We start from the raw sequence: 20,809 nt of genomic DNA, 5'->3' as shown, positions 1-20,809 counted from the left end.
TAATTTACATTTGTATATTTCCAAGATCTTCCAGGTGCAAGAAAATCTAAAGAGCACATAAAAGCCTACTTTTATGAGCAAACATTTCTGTCAACCAGTTAGATCTTTTATCTAATATGTTCTTTTACATAATGCATTTAAGCATTACTTCACCTCCTTGTAGCTTCTGTACTTGTTCTATGTTCTTTTTGTATATGTACCACACCATATTTCTGTCTCTGGTGTTTGCATCTTCTTCAGAAGCTTAAAAACATTGTGCATGGAACAACTGTAGAATTGTGTGATAATGCAAACCTCATACAAACATCTATTTTCATATATTAGCTGTGTATCTATATATGTGTGCATATTTTTGTATGTGTTTTTGCATGTATGTATACATATTTTAACCTTTTTCTTCTTTTTCCAACATTACACACACCTGTTTTTCACCTGCTATTTCTCTTGTCTACTTTTCCTAGTTATTTCTTTCTCTTTGCCAATACTTTAGATTTTAATAAGAAAAAGATTAGTTAAAATCCAATTTGCATACCCATTCTGCTTGCTTTTGCTGTAAACGTGTGGGAGCTGTATGCCCTTAAAAATATTATTGCTATACAATATATATTATTCTTTGACTAAAATACTATAGGCTTTCTAAGTAGGTGCAACACAAGGTTATATAATTTTTAAATTTATCGTATACGACTTGGGAAATTGCTTTTGCTTAATACCTCCTTTTTGAAGGACCAGTTTTCTTCTCAAAACAGTCTCCCTGGAGATCCTCTTAGTATGTAGAGGAATGACAAATTTGTTCCACTCAGGGCCTGAACAGATAACTCCGTTTTTAACCAATGATATTCAATCAGTCTTTATGCGTATAAGTCTACATCATAAATGCTAAGAGAAAACCTCTTCCTGGACTGTGTTTTTGCCAACTTTGTCTTATGCTATCCTACTTGCACTTAATGTTTACAATCCTTTACTTTTAAAAGCGTCATATTTTTCATTCACAGCACTATGGACAGTCTAAGCTCTTTAATGATGCAATGGACATTATGAATATGGTTTTCACAGGAGTGTTCACTGTTGAAATGGTTTTGAAACTGATTGCGTTCAAACCCAAGGTAAGTTTTAGATGTGATTTAGTTAGGTCATAACCAAGAGAGTTAAGTATAACAAGTTTCACGTTATCTATATGTTATTCAAGTAACAAGAAGAACCTACATGTTTCCTGTTACAAGCATTACCACTTCTTATATTCATGGTACCTCATTCATAATCTTAAACAAAGTTAAACCTCAGTAGAGACTTGTATGTTATTTTAAGCTTGCTTGCTAAAATGCAAAATTCTACAATATCTCTATTTTATAAAATATAACTAAGTACTACAAACATGCACATAAATAACTTTGCATATGCAAGTAGCCTTTTTAGTTTTTTATGTTTTCAATTCTATGTATGCAGCATTTGGTAGAGGGGCCCACAGTAAGTAGTTTAGATTTCTTGCCTTAAAGGGACACTGTCAAAATGAACAATGCAAACACATTTTCTGAAGTAGGTTTTACAGAGATACTGATAACTCTAATTACTAATTGAAAAGAAATGATAAAAATAAGATTATGATAGTTCATCCAGTCTTATTTGTTCAGTTCTCACATCCCATTTATGACAGTGTAAAGTTTAAAGAAAGAAAAACTAAACTAAATTTTGGGTTCAGTTACAATGAAATCAATATTTGTCCTGGTCTTACATCTATGTAAATAAGTAAAATGTGGTCACTCTGCACAGAGTGCAGAGCAAAAAGCCATGCCATGCCATTTGAGGTTGACTGATTGCACCATCTAAGTCTGGTACTTTTATTTTTTCATTGCCTTTCTTTTAAAGTAATCAGGACATCTGTATCTATAATCTGAATGTGGGCTGTGCCCTTCCTTTGTTTTAAGGAGCACACTGGATGACTGTAGGTTGTGTGGGCAAACTTATTCTTGCTTTAAACTGACTAGCTCTGATACTTCAGAGCCATGGCAGCCCAGAGCTCAGCATGGGGTAGATGTGTGACTGCTGTCCAGCTTTTCAAGACTATTTTTTGAGGTTGCATTTTGCCATGAACTGTGCTGTGTAGCCTGAGCTACTTGATTTAAAGCTAACTTTATGTATTTGCTTGCATAAGTAAACAAGTTATGCATCCCCTGAGGTCTGCTGTTGAGATATGAAGTGTGGAGTTCTGGGTGAATGCTTACCCACTCTACCGTAGTCTCACTCTACCCTAGCCAATCCATTATATATATTTTGGATTAATTTATTTGTATTTTTGTATCACCTATCTTATTTAAATGCTAGGGAATTCACACCAAAAATAACATAATAGGAGGCCCCAGAGGAGATAGTTAGGATGTGTGGACCACAGCACCACGGGTATGCTGATTGTATTTCACGATTGCATTTCCTGTTCTGTATCTTTGTTTCACACTGACATTTCAGGAGATTTTGCTGCATTTTATCATCTGCTCTTTGAAAGAAGATTGTGAATCCTTATATGGTTCTCCATGCACTTGTGACTATAGTCAGAAATAGCAGCTAATTCAAATTATGATCTGATCATGAGTGTATAAATTATAGTGCTCCATTGGTATTAATGGTCTTCCGACTCACTGTTGAATGCTGTTCAGTGTCTTAATACTAGTCTCAAAGACTTTGTACAATTTGGGTTCTAACTGTTGCAGCGTGCTTTCTATCTGATTAGATGCTTTTACTGTAACAGATCTCTGGATCTGAACACTGATTGTTTGAAGGGAAGACACTGTCAGTGAAAAGTCCTCATTTCCTGAGTTTTGTTCCCTGATAGATGCAGCAGACTTTAAACTTGCTAATTAGCAGGATAAAGTTAAAAGGCCATCATATTCATCAGATTTTTGCCAGAGATTAATTAGCAGAAAGGGAATGGAGTTAAATATCTTTAAGGTATTTCCTGATATTCTTTGAAGATTGCAGCTTTTTTATTGTAAGGTATTCTTTAACAGGACACTTACTGGCAATGTGTATTACAATTTTTTCAATAGTAGCAAATCAGTTAACGATCTTAAGCAGAATGTGAATGTCTTTTAGCAATCTAATTTTAAAATTAGATACATGTTTAAGAAACTAATGAATTGTTTTAATTATTATTAAGATTTGTTAATACTAGGAACAATCTGAAACCAAACTTAAAATTTTGCTTGAGGGTCTGTGAGGAAAGACTGACTAATTTCTTTTATCTGTTCCACCATTGGGTTACTTAGTCTAGTCTGGCAAAGTTGACAATTTTATTTATTAATTTTATGCATTTAAAAAATAATTGTGAAGTTGTTCAAAGCATCAAACGAAAACTCTATTATTCACTGTGTAAAAATAAAAATAGACAAAGTGTTAGTTTTTATCTGGTCTGCTTGACAGTGTCCCCTTAATATGTTGTCAAAAATCTTGCAGAAAGTGTGATCTTCCTTTTTTGCTGCTCCTGCAAACCTAAGGCTATTATTAGTATTGATAATCCTGGTATGACATTGTGTTGTGTAAAACTAAGGTCCTGAAGACTGCCTTCCAGCTCTCAAACATAAAAAACTTGGATAAGTGGCAGATACTAAAGGTGATGCTTAGTGTCTGGCACACTTATTGATTGGGATATTGGAACACACAGTCCTTTGCAGAATGAGACCTAAACTTTTCAACAGAGCGCTATAAGGACTGAAATATTTATGTAATAGATCAATAGAAACATATTTTTGTGTTTAATTCTGTATGCATAAATATTCCCCAGGATTTGTGATTTATCCTTTAGCATTTCTCAGTGAATAACTTTTTCACAATGTAAGTTATAACAGCAGGCTTTTTTCTATCCATGTTGTTCTTCACATATGCTAAAATCTGTTATTTAGCATGGTTAGTACGTTACAAAATAAAATATAGCTATGAAATCTAAAACAATACATCAACACATACCATATATACAGCTTCATGATAGCCAGCTGTTACTTAAACTTGTAATGATTTTTCCATGTCATTTTACATCAGATTTTTGTAAGAAAAAAGGAAAGATGGCTAGTAAGTGAATTGATCTTGGGTCATTGCAGTGGTGAAAACAACTTATTTGCATGATGTTTATTTGCTGTGACTTGTCCATTCCTCCCTTTTCCAAAACCATCTTTATTTTCTCTTAGTTTTTTGTTTATTTGTATGCTTTTGCTTTACATATTACTTTGAACAATATTTGTCCATACTGATGGAAAAGGTTTCTTAAATAAATGTTTAAAGTATTTTAGCAGTATTGAATCAAAATGTGAATATGTTATTTAAGTGCCTTATATTGTAGTATGTCAGTAAAGTTATTTTTTCTGTAGGTGAAATTAGCCTTTCTTTGGAGGACCTTTCTTTGGTTCCTGTTGTAGGGGGAGATCGGTAGTGCACCTCAGGATTTTGCTGCTTATCTATTTGCTAGTAGTCTCTTATTTTTTATATATTGTTATCATTATTTAAAATAAGAAAGATATTTCTTTTTAAATAAAAGAAATAGGGAATATGGTCAGGAGGAATACTGTGAGAGTAGCTTCCCTTGTTTAGCTGACAGATACTAATGTTTTTAGGATTATCCATCTCGGTATTATTGAGGCGGTCCATCATGATGTTTAACAGAAACTTCAGGAATGACTTGTTCTGATGAAGTGGGAGGGATAAAAGGAGGAGCGGTAGGAAATTGTGCGGGAGCTCTCAGAAGTGGATATTTTTGTTCAGGAGGCCAAATCCATGAACATCGCCTTTTGCTCCAGAGCTGGAGCTGATGACTAATCCCAGGGAACCAAAGCATGCAGCACAAAGGGCTCTAGCAATAATCATAGTCTGACCTGTTTTCCTCCCCCAACGCCTTGCTTAAATTAAGGAATGATTATAGCCATTCTCTTTTTAAAGAAGCTGAAATTTAAAATAAGATAGTATTAGTAAGTACAGCATTTCTGGGAAACAGAGTAGCATTGGAAGCATGATGAGGCTCTCCTGACCCTCTGCTCAGTTCTTACTCTTCTAGAATACTGTGTAGAGCTGTCGCCTTCTGTAGCTGTGCTTTCAGAGTTTCCAAGAGCAAATTTTCACATGAAATTAGCGTTTTTTTGAGTCATTGTGCACTTGAGTGTAACTTCTAAACTGTAAAAACTAGAAATTCTAACCATTTAAAATCTTGACAAAAATATTGTCCAATTCTAAAAAATTTTCTAGCTGATTTTACTTTTCTGTGGTAAAAAGACCTCTAGCAACTTACCCCACTCACCCAAAACGTTATTTTAAAGTAGTCTAAAAGTATAAGTAGACATAAGGCTAGATTTGCATACTGCCATTTAAACTCTGTAAATTTATTTTTTAAAATTACAGTAGTAACAGGCAAGTTAGTAATTTAAAAATGAATAAACAGGAAGGCAAAATGCATTTACAAAATGTACATTATAGCCATTGTTACATAAGGTACATCCCTTAGCCATAGTTGGCTGGTAAATCAGTATATCTCAATTTTAAAACGGCAAGGCCAATAATATTTGTAATTTATGAATTCTGTAAACACTAGGTGGAATCCACATATTGAAGAAGGCCTAAATACCTTGTCTCCATAGAGTCACCTTCAAGAAATGAATACATCTGGATTTGTTTCCAGTGTTCATACCTAATGACAATTTGCTCCTGGAACTCACCTCAAAGTTTATTTTCAAATATCTTTTTGCCCAAACAGACACAAATAGACAGTGCTGAATGGGGTTCTTAGTTGATGATACTACTTTATGACCATTTGCAGCAGTGTGCCCAGAACATGTCCACACAGAATGTACTTAAAGCCAGAAAGTGTCAGAAGGGGGAATAAGTAATTTATTAAGATGACTTTTCAGACACTGGAGTGACTGCATTTATATCGCTAAGAACTTACTCAAGTTCCGATGGGTCTTAGCCTTGACTGCAGTGGCTACAGAATCAGGCCCTGACCGCAAACGCAGTGTGAGTTCCCAAATTTTAAACCTAGTTTATGAATAAAAGATTGTCAGTCCTCTAATATTTATGCACAGTTCCATTTAATGTAATAATAATTGTGCATGATTAACCTTAGAGTATTTTAACCAGTCACTTGGGTAGAACTGTCACAAAGTCACTAATGTTAAGCAGGTTTCCATTGGCTTTATCCTTTAGAAATATTATCAAAGGGACTTTGTTGTGCTTGTTGAGGTATATATGTGAGAATTTTTCAGCACTGCTGGGAGTCCAAAACAGAGTTTTGGATGATAGCTTGCTTGCCGACTTTGTGCTTATATGATGGTGTATTATGCATGTGTACCGTGTGTATGTGTGTGTGCGTGCGCGCGTATGTGTCTGTCTGTGTGCGTGTCTGTACGTGTATATATATAAAATATATATATACACACACACACACGCACACCTGTACATATATGTTGCTTTTCCTTCAGTAGGCAATATTGTTTGTTTTTGTTTTGTTTTCTCATTAGACCACAGGTTTTGTTTAACTAATTTCTGTTTATGCAAAACTAAACAGAAGTATGCAAATATTTGACATTTCATGTGTAATCACAAACGTTTGCACCCTGCCTGCTCTGTTCAGGGCTATTTTAGTGATGCCTGGAATACGTTTGACTCCCTCATCGTTATTGGCAGCATAGTAGACGTCGTTCTCAGTGAAGCTGATGTGAGTATACCCCAGCTTACTTTCCCCGATCCCTACTTCTCTTTCTCTGTCTCCCCACTATTTCCATCATCTGGACAAGTCACAGATTTTGATCTGATGTTTCTAAACTTTGCGTACAGACCAGTCATAGGTCAATTATGTTGATATGGGAAATAAATAGCCTTTTTCTCTACCAATTTTTTTTAGCTATGAAAGGGAAAGATTGTATAGTGGTACATCAGAGAAGCCTAGAGTGTTTCTGTGTTATAACACTGTCCTTTTCTTCTCTTTTTCTGTTTGTGTTTTTCTCTTGCTCTCTTTCTGCTGAATGCTTGTCCTAACAGCACTATTTCACTGATGCATGGAACACTTTTGATGCCTTAATTGTTGTTGGTAGCGTCGTTGATATTGCTATAACAGAAGTTAATGTAAGTAGCAACTGTTCATGCACTAAAAAGTAATTGCTGTCATCAAGAAATACAGAAAATGTAAACTTTATCCCCAAAAGTCCCTTTTTTTGAAACAAGTTTGTTATATTCTGGAATCAAAGACTAAAATATTGATATAGATATTTGTACAACCTATTATTATAGATCTCTATACACATACAGTTGCACATGCACACAGCATAGTGAAACAATGAGAAAAAAATTTTTTTACAGAGGTACAGAAAATATTTTAAACTCATTTTATTTATGAAAAAGGAAATATTAGGCCTCTGATACTATTTCATTTGAAGCCCAACGATTTCTTTAGGTAGCTTGACCCTGGTAATTCAAGCATAAAATTATTTTAAAAGCTCAGTTGTTTAACAAATAATGATTTTTTTTCTGTGGAAAGACCGGATTTTGGCATTCGTATCTCATGAGGTAGCAGAAGAAAGAGTACAGAGAAAATTAGACTTTCCATACTGTGAAACAGAAATGGTATTTTTTATAACCCTTTTGCTTTTTGCTATCCTGCAGTAAATGTTCTGGCAGTTGAATTACTGTTAAAGTACTTTGAAAATTCCATGTTTTCACCAAAATTTTCAGGGACGGCTACTACATGTATAGGTGTTAGGACAACAGAAAGATCCCTTCGAAGAAACAAATATGGAAACACTGATTTTTGCCTGTTTTCTGTCTCACTTGCTGGCTTTAACAAGGAAAGCTATATGATGAAAAAGATAAATGAAAGTTAACAAAATGGGGACCAGTTGTGGAGCCAGATATGCAGATGCTTCCCATACTTACACGCTTCTTTGTTCAACTGATCAAAATCAAATTTTAGGGGAAAGTGCCTCTTCCCTCTCATGCCTCCTAAGACCGTAGGAAGGGAGAACGAAGGTGAGTCGTGGATCCACATCAGCGCCTCAGAATGGTCAGTGAGTGCTCAGACTCTTTCACCTGCTGAGGATCTTACCTATTTATCATTCCGAGATATCCAGAAATACCTGTGGAGATGCAGGGCCCCAACACTCACATATTTCCCCTGTATCAAAGAACAAATTAATTGGAGAAGCTGTAGATATAAATAATTGCATGCTGTTATTTTATTTGAAGATATTTAGCTTGTATATTTTTCTGTATCCATCCTAGTTTAGGAGCTAGCTAATACCATTCCTTTTCTCTTAAATTTGGTTTAGAAAGCTACTTGTTAGACTTCTTTTTTTTTTCCGGGGGTTCCCTTACTTACCCAAATTGTTTCTTTTCAGGAGGGTTATTTATTATTTATCATCTTTCAAAAAATTTTTAATATTTTAATAAATAATCAATATTCTCAGGTGATGGATTTTTTTTTTATATATATATGGGGGAAATGAGGCAGAAAAGTTGTGATACAGCCAAGGTCTTAGTAGTGGGAGTCAGTTACTAAGTCCAGTCACTATTAAGCCCTGTGCATTACAAACTGACAGCACAAGGAGGAGTCTGCAAAGAGTATTAAGATGTTGACTCCAAATACATTTTTATCAAAAGAAGATAGAGAGGAAAACCTCAGTACTGTTCCTCCATTTCTGTAAAGCCTAAATGTTAACATAACTAAAAAGTACTCAAAGACTGAACATGAACTTTGTACTTTTTTTAAATGTGAAAGTTCATGATCCGTCTTGTGATAATCATTGCCATTTTATTGGAACAGTTTCTCAGAGAAAACATATTTTAAAATTTATTTTCCATAGGTGTTTGAGTGAGGAACCCAATTTTTAGGATCACATTCCTCCAGTTGATAGCAGAAAGAATACCTTGTACTTCATTTAGACAGTAACTTGGTTTTGGAACTGTGAAAACCAGGATAATAAAGCTGCCCAGGAATGTGGAATAGGAGTTGCAGCTGAAATCTGTAGTTGAGATCTATTCCAAGCATTTCAGGATCAGAAAAGAAGAAAAAGGCAAAACTCTCAAGTAAGATCTTTCTAGAAGACAGTTTCTGACTTTCAGTGCTTCGTTCAGATCAGCAAACCACACTGCCAGGAGCTTAGATCGCTCAGGCTGATCTAGACTGAGGCTATGGTTTGATGAGGATTTCTTTTGGCATCTCTGTGAGTTTAAGCAGCCTTCACCCGCAGCCCCTCTTCCTACTTGCACAACTCTGTGAGCTGTGCTTCCAGAAGTGTTTGTGGGGCTTTGGAGCTGACTGGATCAGGGTACTGACCGCAAGGTATTGGCACAAGTATGGGGCATGATGGGGCAAGAATGAATGGACAAGGGCAAGGAGGATGGGGCTGCTGCCAAAAGAAATACTTCTCATACTGTGCCCATACAGGTCTCCCTTCACAGCCTATTAACATTGGCCTGGACAGCTTCAATTACTTGCAGTAGCTGCTGTTGAGAAACAGTGATGTGAAGAGTTTTTAATCTTCTTTGGTTCTAGTCTGTTTGGTAAGCACAGTAATACATATTATTAATATATTTAAACCTAGTATGAAAAGCATATGTATTCTTTTATCAGGTTATGAATTTTTATGAAGATGGCAAATATACACAGTCTATTAACTCGAAGGACTTCAGATTTCTTTATTCAGCTACAAATTTCGCAAACTGCTAGCTCAAAGAATAAACATGTTCAAAATAATTTTAAGGCTGATTCACCTTAAAATTTTGTTCTGATTTTTGTGTTAACCTGTATGAGAATATCATGACTGATTGCATTACTGGAAAGAATATTTGAGGAGCATATGACTTTCCCAAATACCTGCAAAACATACTTGATTGTGAAGAGATAATGAAAGATAGCTCAGATATACTTCAGTTACGGTACAGGATGGCCCGGTACTTGGCCTTGTGCTTAACTGTGTATTTAACACTGTATGGACAGTGTTGATTTGACAGCATTACTTGTAACTGATTACTGCTGAGCGTTCAGCTGTGATGAACACTGTCTTTTTAGTAATCCACATGTTTGTCTTGAAAATATTGTGGAGATCAAAGTAGTGATCTTCAGCTAAAATACACACCACAGTCTGAAATTATGTATCAAGGACTAACACTGTCATTTATTAGTTTTTCATGCTATGCTCACTAGAGAAGAAACTCATCTTTGATGTCTTCTAGTACTGCACAGCAGATTCTTTATTTGTGTACTAAATATTGTCTCTTTCTGGTCTTTTCCACTTTATTGTGCTTTGTTTGTGCACGTCATGAATGTACTGTAGTTTCAGTATATTTCTGGGCTTGACCTCCCATTTTCAACATGAAACAGTGAATTCTGTATACTGTCCAGGGACATCTCTAGGTTTGCACATGACTTCTATTGTTTTGATTCCACTGAATTATTCCTACATCATTAGTTTTGTGTAAATTTGTGTCATCCAAATTTAATATTTTAGAATATTTTCTTTGACATTCTGAAATGTGCCATTCCATCCATACTCTTTATCTAACAATAACAGTGGTCCTGGGAAATCTACAGCCCTGCTAGGATGCTAACAAGGCTTTGTTTTCAATGGGATTTCAGGCACCGCTGAAATGGCACCTGTGTAAATATCCACTGTGGAAACTTCTTAAACTGGGGAAGCTCAGCCTTGTTTGAAAGTGGGGTGATTTGAAACTGTAAATTGCTAGCACTAATGTAAAATCATATGTTCTTGCAGTTGTAATTGCACCAGTACAGTCATCTCGGTTGGTCAATGTAAATGAAGACTTAAAAGAATGTAAATACTTAAAATAATCTCCACAGATTCAAGATAAGCTAAACATTCTTGTAGGTGTGCATATATAATTGCCTCATGTGGTGGAAACAACTAGGCATCGTTCTGATATTCTAGCTGTATAACTTTAGACTAATTCCAACAGCCAGCAAGTTCCTCTAGTACGTATTGTGTTTGTATCTGACCTGGTTTTTTTTCAAGTGAAAGGTTGGACTTTCTGGCTGCATATCAGCTTGATTTCAGTATTAAATCTGGGAAATTAAAAGGCATCTCTTTATTTGGTTGCTCCTCTCCTTGTTTTCATTTAAAGTTTTATAATAAAGTATATGGTGCCCTGAGGCTGATTCAGTAACTTCCCATTCACACAGTATCTAGGAAATTACTGTGCTTTGAATATTCTCAGACCCTATGGAATCAATGTATTTAATGTGTTAAGCAATTTACAGGACTGCTCAGCATCCTGAAGGGCTGGATCAATGACTGATTCAAAAAAAAAAAAAAAAAACACCCCACCTCAGTGCAGCATGTATTCTTACAATATACCATTGGCTGTGATTGTTTTTTTATTTGCTCTGTCATTTAATATCCCTTCCTTTAACCAGTTCTTTTCTGAGCCTAATTGGTTTTCATGTTCATTTTATTTTTAGAAAATTTTAGAGGCAAGTATGTATAAGTAAATACATATATGATATAGCAATACAAAATTTAAAAGCACTACTAAAACCTATATAATTATTTTTGCTTTTTGGTAACCTTTTGTCTTCAAAAAGTTTCACATGACGCACAAGGTCTTGTGTGGTCATAAAAATGGTTCCTTTTAAATTAAAAAAAAAAAAAAAGCAGAGTAGTGATCGTGAGACAGAAGATGTGGTCAGTACATTCTGGGACATTAGCATGCTTAATTTACCTGCAGATAAGATAGAGATAAATAAATGAAATAGAGGAAATAAATGAAAACAAATGCATAAGTTCTTAAAGGAAATAACAGACATATTTCAATCTGGCCTGACTGTAAGGAAGTTACCTGCAGTTCGTATTTGCTGAGAAACCATTTGGATGACCAACAATGGATGACTTAGAGGCATGATCACATTGTTACAGTAGTAGATACAAAGGTTTTAATTCACGTTTTTTATTTTCATCTCTTTTACCATTCATGTGCTGCCAAAATGTCAAGAAATGGAGAGTTCACTTTCCTCCTCTTTTGAGTAAATATTTTATGCAGACCCTGTGGGACTACTGTTAAGCTTGAAGTTAAGTAAAACTCAGATTCTTTGCTGAAACAGGGCTTAAAGGAACATCACTGATACTGTCTTCCTGAGTCCCTCAGGAATATCTAGCTGTCTTGAACTCAACCACTGTAAGCTTATAAAGTTATTAAAGGCATACGCTACCGTAACAACTAAGAGTGGGTAGAGACTGTGATAAATCAAAGTCTGTCACAGAGATAGAACGGGATATTCTCTCATTTGGTATGAAGGAGCACCATTACTGCTTCAGCACTATTAAGTGCATAGTGTTGACTTGCAAACAGCGGGGCACACTTTTCTTTTGTTAGACAGCCAGTGGAGCATATGCTGGGATTTCTGGTGCTCATTTTTATATAACCTACCCCTCGCATAGTAACTGTGGGACAGTTCATGCTGCTTCTTAGATGGGGTGGATTAAAGCCCACATTTCCACCTCCTGTCAGAGATTTTGGGTTCCAGTTTTGAACAAAAGCACTGCAATTTGGTTTGCCTCCCATTTCATGCATCAGTATCACATTGTGTCATGCTAGATCATGTGCTATGTTGATCTTAATTGATTTTTGTGAATACTACGAATACATTTTGTAGACTTTTGCAGATGTTTCTCTTAAAGCCTAAAGAAAGTTCAGAAAAAGTATTCTCATATAGTTTTGCTTTAGTTGGTGTCAAGCCTTATTGCAATATGTAATCTGTGCTATGTTGCAATATTGAATTTGGAAATAGTAAATTTCTGAGCTGCTTCCATGAAGATACTAAGTACTGACAATTTAATTATTTTATTTGTCAACTAAGGATACATTAGACAGTAACCAAAATAATGTGCTATGATATCTCATGAACATACTGTATTAAATACATCTTCTACTAAGGAGAAAGCTAGTTTTTCATCTACTTTGAGGTTCTTCACATCACTTCAAAATTTTTATTAAATGATGTGTATGAGTATTTGGTTCATGTTGAGGTGGGAATATAGAGAGCTCTCATAAAGCGATGAAAAAATGCTTATTAGCACATTTGAATCCCAGCAATTATTCTCTGAACAAATTATGTATATGTACACACACACACACACGCTCTACACAAATGTGTTTCTAAAGATATTTTGGCAACCTGAATACTCTGCTATCTATATTATTATCATATTTGTCATTCAGATGTTTCCTGCTATATTTGCAGTCACGTTTACATCATTATTATGTGTTAATTTGTTTTGGCATACTGTAGTACCCTTTGGCACAATCTGTAACAAGCTTTTGATCAACACTGTATATTAATACCCACTGATTTGCACCATGTTTATTTTTTTCTTAAACACAGAGCTGCAGTTTGCTTCCAATGCATGATGCAGTTGGTTTCATGTTGGTCACAGTTTTGACATATTGTGGCTTTTTCCAAAGCTAGGATATTTATTTGGAACTTTACTTTCACTGCAATATGAGCAGTGTAACAAGGAGTTATTGTTTAGGAAATCCCAGGATCACAGAATGGTTGAGGTTGGAAGGGACCTTTTTAGACATCATCTAGTCCAACCCCCTGCTGAAGCAGGGTCATGGAGCAGACGCTGCCCCGAACCATGTCCAAGTGGCTTTGGAATATCTCCAAGGGTGGAGACTCCACAACTTCTCTGAGCAACCTGCTCTGAGTGCTCAGTAACCCTCACAGTAAAAAGTGTTTTCTTGTGCTCAAGTAGAGCTTCCTGTGTTTCAGGTTGTGGCCGTTGCCTCTTGTCCTTTCACTGGGCGCCACTGAAAAGAGCCTGGCCCCATCTTCTTTACACCCTCCCTTCAGATATTTAAACACATTGATAAGATCCTCCTAAGCCTTCTCTTCTTCAGACTGAACAGTCCCAGCTCTCTCAGCCTTTCCTCATGAGAGATGCTCTGGTCCCTTAATCATCTTAGTAGCCCTTCACTGGACTCACTCCAGTAGCTCCACATCTCTCTTATGTGTACTAAGTTTTTCATAAGCAACAATAAATACCTAACTGAGATTGTTAGCAGGTTGCAAAGATTTGGATCAATGAGTCAGAAATTAAAGGTTATTGCTGGTTAATCTCTTTTGAGGGTTGGGGTTGCTTGGGAAGAAGAAAACTGCTGTATTAAGTTTTGTTTGAGGAAAAATGTTTCATATGTTACTGATTTACTGCCTATTTGAAGTATGTAAGAATGGGCTTAAAATTACACAGTGATGATATTCTTGCTAAAGTAGATTCACAGTGTAGCTGGCACATGACTAACAGAAAAGATAGAATAATTAAACCAGTCTCAGTCCTCATTTACTTCATTGCAGTGCCTCTGTTAGGCAAGCTTTTTGAAGCTGATTCATTTATTCTAGCTTTTCTATGATCTACTGCCCATTACCAGACTTCCTCTAGCAGTGATCCAAGAAGTACATGTCTGTCTTTTTAGGAATTGTGTAGGCCCATTGGGGATTTCAGATACAGAAAAATCATGAGAATGACCAGCCAGTGTCCCCCATATGTTTGGGACACTAGTTGTATTGGAATAATTGGTAGAAGGTGAGGAGACAAAGGAGCTCTTAAATAGCTTGTCTGACCACAAGCATCATTTTGATCTGCATTCTTGTCAACAGCTCTTTCCAAAGAGACACTGTCTGTTCCCTCTGCCCCCAGTCTCAAGTCTATTCTAATACTTTCCCTACGTATACATAAGATACCACCTACTTATTCTATGTATCTGTTGAGTAATATTACTAAAGCTCTAAATAAGATTCTGTGTTTTGGTAGTATATGTTTTTTCCTTATGCGTAGGAAGCAGATGTTCTTTCTTATTGTCTGTCTCTGTTACTGTCAGTAAAAATGGTGTTATTTGAATCTTAGTTTCCCAGATCTTTCTGATATGTTTGTACTGGCTGGACATATATAACTATTAACTTTAATCTGTCTTAAATGAGCATTTCCCATATAAATAAGAATGAATAATGCTTTTTCTGTGGTATGTCACTGTATGAAATTTATTGTAGCTATTTTTCATAATATGATCTAAATTGCCATAGTAGAAGAGGTGAATGCCAGAGAGGGGAAACGATTGGATAGATTCACTTCAGAATGCCAGGACCCAAATCCTCTGGCTCATGATGGACAGAGTTTGAATATTTTGGTCTGCAGTGTAAAAAATGCTCTGACAGAGGGGAGTTATTTTCATTATTTGTTTCTAACATCTAAATCCACACTGATATTTTTATACTATTTAGTTTTTGTGAAGACGATGCCTTCCTTTTTCATTCCTGCCCTGCTCTTAGCAGTACCCATAATTTACAGTCTCTTGTCTATGGCATCCTGACCCTCACCAGCAGCAGCAGATCAGCTCTCACAAACGTGGTTAGGACAGCTTCATTCAGAGAAGCTGAGGAAGGGGTGACATATGAGAGGAGATAACGTGCAAACAAATTGTGTCCTTCAGACAGCAAAACATGTTGAGGGATTTTACACTCACCATCTCCTGAGCAACTGCAGTAGAACTATTCACGTACAAATTTGGTAATCTGATCTCGGTCTGCATTTTCAAAAGTGGGAATTAATTACTTATTAAAATGGTAATATATAGGAAAAAAAATGTCTGTTCACAATCACCTTGGAGAGTATCTTTAGTTATCAGCAGCTTATCTTTTTTTTTTCCAGTTATTAGATGTTTTATCAAGATCATGACAAACAAAGTAACGCGGAATGTGTGGGGTTTTTCTGAAATGAAATCCAGTTATCATAATACATACTGTTTTTGCACAGCCCCCTTTATGATTTTTTCTTTGAGAAAGAAATTAAATATAAATCTGTAGAACAAAAGTTCTTACATATCCCATTACATACTGATACCCTTACACTCTTGCTAGTTTATTTGGGGCCCAATCCTCCGCCTGTAAAACCTAGTGGAAAAACTCTCAAATGCAAAATGTAGTATTTTATTTCATTCTTATGTAATGAGACTGTAACTTAGTCTGTTTTGTATCTGTCAAATACTTCATTTAATTTTTTATAACAAAGAATAGTCAGTGCTAGTTAAGTCCCTTTGTCACTGATTAAGACAATGTATCTCAGAGAGTCGGTTGCCAGAGAATAATTTGAAACTTCAGGCCTGATCCGCAGAAGGTATAGATGAAGAGATGAAGCCCTTTTTTCTTAAAAATTTCAGATAAAAAACAATTATTTCTGCAGAAAAAAACCCAATAGTGCTGTGGGTCTGTGTATTATAATACAGATTTGTGACTGATGTAAGTAGACAGGTTTGTAAAATTGTTTCTACGTTATGTGATATTTTGACATTTATGATGATTTTGATTATGAATTTCTCAATCTATATTTTTAATTGTTTAAATATTCAGGGAATTTCTAATGCAACAACTGTCTTTTATCAGTAGCACTTTTTTTTGAGTTTTATAAAATTATTTACAAAGTTAGACATTATAACGGATTTTACAAATACTCTACTTACTGAAATCTGTTGAGAAGATCTGAGTTTTGTTTAACATTAATGTAGCAATTCAGTAATAACCCCTTTAATAGTTTTAAAACTCTTTGTTTCAGAAATCACTGGAACCCTGGCAGGGCGCTAGTATATATGTATAAATTGCACATAGTTGAACAAAGAGTTATTCTGACCTAATTCTTCCCTTGTGATACCTTTGTGTTTCGTATGTTTTCCAAAAAAGTAACAGACAAAGCAATTAGTCTTTTACAAAATGCTCCCAGGTTCTGTCTAGCAATAATACTCAAGATTTTACTCACTAAAACCTGGCACAGAGGAAATGTCTAATATAGTCAGTTTGTTGGAAGCAGCACTGAGGAGGCATCATGGTTATTGCAGCTATATGTGACAATAATTGTTGAAAGGTGACACTTTCAAAGGGTGATAGGAACATTTTAAGCAACAGAGTTAGGCCTGTCACTTGGATCTACCCTTCAGAATTCCATTGTTCTAGAGCTGTAAAGTTTTTAAGGACTTTCCCATTCAATCTGGAGGAAGTTACTGTGAATGTCTCAGTGCACAAGGAAGTGTGGACACTTTGCTAGCTCCTTAAGTAAAACTTAAAAGTAAAATGCTACAATTTCCTACATCTAATGGAAGTCAATGGTTAATTTTGATAGGCTTGCATGGGAGCAGGTATTTTATTTTGTATTTAGTTCACAGTGACTCTTTTAAAGATGTTTTATATTTGTAGATTTTTAGGATGATTCAGGCAACGATGTTTTAGTTTGAATCAACCAATATGAAATGCTAAAGGGAAAGTTTTAATAAGGATATTACTGTTTTATTTGGAAGGTATATTGAGTTAAAAAATGTTCATTTACATATAGAAATGGAAAATGTACTTCCTTCTGTTTATGGTGAAGCTGATTTTTTGGTCTTTTATTTGATTTTAATATTTAATGTTCTTAATTTCTTAAAGCCAAAGCCAACTGAAACAGTCACAACTGATGAGTCTGGGGTAAGATTAGTAAACTGACCCCAGTGGTTTTACCTCTACTTGAGTTTATTCTTTTTACCATGTCTCTATTTTCCACCAATTTTTCTGTATTTTTCATAACTGTCTTACTAGAAAGGTGTATGCAGTGGTTTGCATTTGTTGTCAGTGTACTTTTGAAGTCTACTACAAATGAACCCAACATGATCCTTATTAACAAACCAGAAAACTTGGAAATGCATGTGATGTGTGAAGCATTTCTACAGGTCCTGTGTTTTTAGCATGTAATTTTTCCTTTCATATCATGCTTATCAAGGTGAAAAGGCCCTCAAGATACATTTTCAAATCTTACCTCTTCCACCTTTGCATTTGATGTTGTTTTTCTGGAAGTGTTGCATGTTTGGGTTTGTATTTGGTTTGACTTCTCCATGATACTCTTCAGAACTCCGAAGACAGCGCTAGAATCTCCATCACTTTTTTCCGTCTCTTCCGGGTGATGAGGTTGGTGAAGTTGCTTAGCAGAGGAGAAGGAATCCGAACCTTATTGTGGACATTTATTAAGTCATTTCAGGTTAGAAAAGATGATTTAAATTTGCTTTTGAACTGCAAGCATGTATACACTATATTTTATGAAGCAAATAACGTTTCTTTTGAAATTTGTGTTACCAATAGTTATACATTCAAATATATTTACATATTAATGCCTTAAGAAACGTCACCAGTTGCTTCACTAAGTCCAAGGGTCATGTAATATTAGCTGTTACCATGAGTTTTTTACAATACTTCACAAAAAAGTTATTTTGTAAGTCTAAAAAGGATTTTTGGTGAAATTAAACAAAAGATAGGTTGGTTACATATAGGTTATACATGATCTTACATGGCTACAAAAGAAATTAAACAAGGAATTTAATTTTCTGTTTGTATAAAAGTGGTCTCATAGATGTAGCAAATAGATGTTTGAATCTCTGCTCCTAAAAACTCTAAAGAATGAGAAGTTAGTGGAACTGTATTACTGCATAGTAGGAAGTACCTCCGTTTTGTCATAATCAGTAATGGAAATAAAATATAAAACTACTGAAGATGACTCTTCCCACTGGATTACTGGCAGAAATAATCTAAAATATGATGAAACTCATGTGTTCATTATATGGGGAGAATATTAAGAGTGACAAGTAATAACATTTTAAGCTCTTGCTTAAAAAGAAAAATCTTGGAAAAGCCTCTGTTGCATAGGAAACTTAATTTTTCTAAGTGGAAATTGAAATGATGCTGTGAAATTATTAAAATACAGTGCACCTGTCCCTTTCCTAGGCTCTACCTTATGTTGCCCTTCTGATAGCCATGCTGTTCTTCATCTATGCTGTCATTGGAATGCAGGTAATTACAACATTTATTTACTCTTAAAAGAAAGTACAGTGTTGGCTGCTCTGAGACTTGTTTATCAACCTGCTTATCAAAATATTCTGTTAATAGTGGTGCTATATACCAGTCAAAACTTTCAGAATAATGTAAAAAGATTTTCTCGGTTGTTATTTTGGCAGTCACAAAAACTAAAAAAATGCAAGAAAAGAATGGGGTGTGAGTTTATAGCGCCTTTGTTTGCTGAAAGGAGCCATTCATCTTCCATGTACAGTGAATCTTATCCCTGTGCATGAATGTATGACAATGCGTGGCTTTTTTACTGCAGAGTATTTATTTGGGGAATCAGCCATTAAAACTGCAGCCTTTATTTTTTTCATAAGACTTTCCCATATTAAAAGAATAGAACTAAGAAAAGAATCTGACTAAAGAATTTAGCCACAGCTGAGCCTGTGGTCAGTCAAGGCTGGGATTTATGTAAAAGCATAGACGGGACTTCGGTAACTTGCAACGTAAGAGCGTACTTTTGGGATAAAGGTGCCACAGACCAGCTGCAGTGCTGTGAGGGCAGGACGAGTTCCCACAGTCTTAATAACTAGATATAGCTAGGTAGGAGAGACCTGTCAGGAAACTGTGGGAGAATTCCTACTAGGCCTTTTCAAGTGGGAGGATGGGATAGGCATTTGAGAGAGGAGTGTACAGACTGCAGGAAAGAAAGCAGAAAAAGACACTGAGTATGGATCTGGGAGGTAGAGTGCAATGTGGGTGCATGGCAGTCTCTGTGCCACGCATGAGATCTGTTGTTTGCCTAAGGGAAGGAGGTGCCTGAAGAGCAAGGCTGGAAGTTCATCAAGACTTTGGTTGGCAAAAGTTCCTGACAGGCGTCCTGGATTCAGGCTGCGTTTCTCTTTTTCGTAATGACACCAGTTCTCCTGTCATAAGCTCTTAGGATGGATGTTCTGTAACGGTTACAGCTGATGTCTTTTGTTGCCCAAGTTATAATGTTGTCCAAACCAACACAAAGTGAGGCCCTGATTAAATAGGATGAGAAGAAATATCCTGCGGAGAGTGGCTTTGCCTCTTGATTCTTTCTGTTTCTTTGCTCTTCATCCGAAAGCAGCTTACAATCCAGAACACAGTGACATTAATCTTTCTAAATTAAATAATAGTCTCCACTGTATTGTAATAGTAGATAAATGTGTTTTATTAGAAAAGAAAGACTGGTCTTCTGACCTGGGAATTGCAGTTGAATTTTGGAGATCTGAACTCACTTCCCAGCTCTGAGTGGGAGAAGGTGCTCAGATGCTCTGTGTTTGGTTTCCATCTTTGTATCTCTTCTGTTTATTTAGATTCAAAGTTTTCAGGACAGCGATGGTTACTTACTACAAGTATGCACAATGCCTAGCACAGTGGGGTTCTGAGTTGAGGGCTCTAGGTGTTAGTTTAAAACAAATAATATTTTCTCACCTAAAATACAGGCATGTGTGTTAGTATTATAGTGGTTTATTAGCAGTGGCAAATAAAGTGCGTAAGAGCTACCTTGTAGATATGATATATTTAATGCATTTACATTATTATCAGGACAAATCTAAAGAGAGTAGAAAGTATATTTATGAAAGTGTTTTTCATACACACTGAAGTGAGGGTTATCACATCAGACATTACAACTGACTAGGATGAAAGTCAAAATCCTGTCTCATTATAGGTATTTGGAAAAGTGGCCATGAGGGACAACAATCAAATAAACAGGAACAACAATTTTCAGACTTTCCCCCAAGCCGTGCTGCTTCTCTTCAGGTGAGCAAACCTTAATTATTTGCTTAATACATCCCTTTTAATTGATCAATGGAAAAGGACTGTAGCTTCTTTACAACAGATTTGCTGAAAATGTGTTTGCAAATTAGAAACAATTTAATGTAACAAGTACAAAATCTCTTCAGCCATGTGGTGACAGTTCACTGGGACAGCCGAATCCTAACCAGGTGA

The 20,809-nt window shown here is 35.7% G+C and overlaps 1 protein-coding gene across 10 annotated transcripts in view; it reads left to right on the top strand.

The window, feature by feature from the left end:
• The window catches only part of CACNA1D (calcium voltage-gated channel subunit alpha1 D), a 205,571-nt gene that overhangs the window by 140,889 nt on the left and 43,873 nt on the right, over positions 1–20,809 (top strand). For 4 of the 10 annotated variants that reach the window (XM_068907036.1, XM_068907035.1, XM_068907033.1 and 1 more), the window contains exons 29-35: positions 996–1,106; positions 6,605–6,688; positions 7,012–7,095; positions 17,450–17,488; positions 17,907–18,035; positions 18,776–18,841; positions 20,529–20,620. In XM_068907036.1, the coding sequence (XP_068763137.1) occupies positions 996–1,106; positions 6,605–6,688; positions 7,012–7,095; positions 17,450–17,488; positions 17,907–18,035; positions 18,776–18,841; positions 20,529–20,620 (605 nt within the window). The remainder of the gene's footprint in view (positions 1–995; positions 1,107–6,604; positions 6,689–7,011; positions 7,096–17,449; positions 17,489–17,906; positions 18,036–18,775; positions 18,842–20,528; positions 20,621–20,809) is intronic. The other 6 variants (XM_068907039.1, XM_068907043.1, XM_068907038.1 and 3 more) reach the window with 5 other exon arrangements.

Source organism: Struthio camelus, chromosome 14 (assembly GCF_040807025.1).
Source record: "Struthio camelus isolate bStrCam1 chromosome 14, bStrCam1.hap1, whole genome shotgun sequence".
NCBI classification, from domain to species: Eukaryota; Metazoa; Chordata; class Aves; order Struthioniformes; family Struthionidae; genus Struthio; species Struthio camelus.
This window is presented reverse-complemented; position numbering and strand designations above follow the sequence as displayed.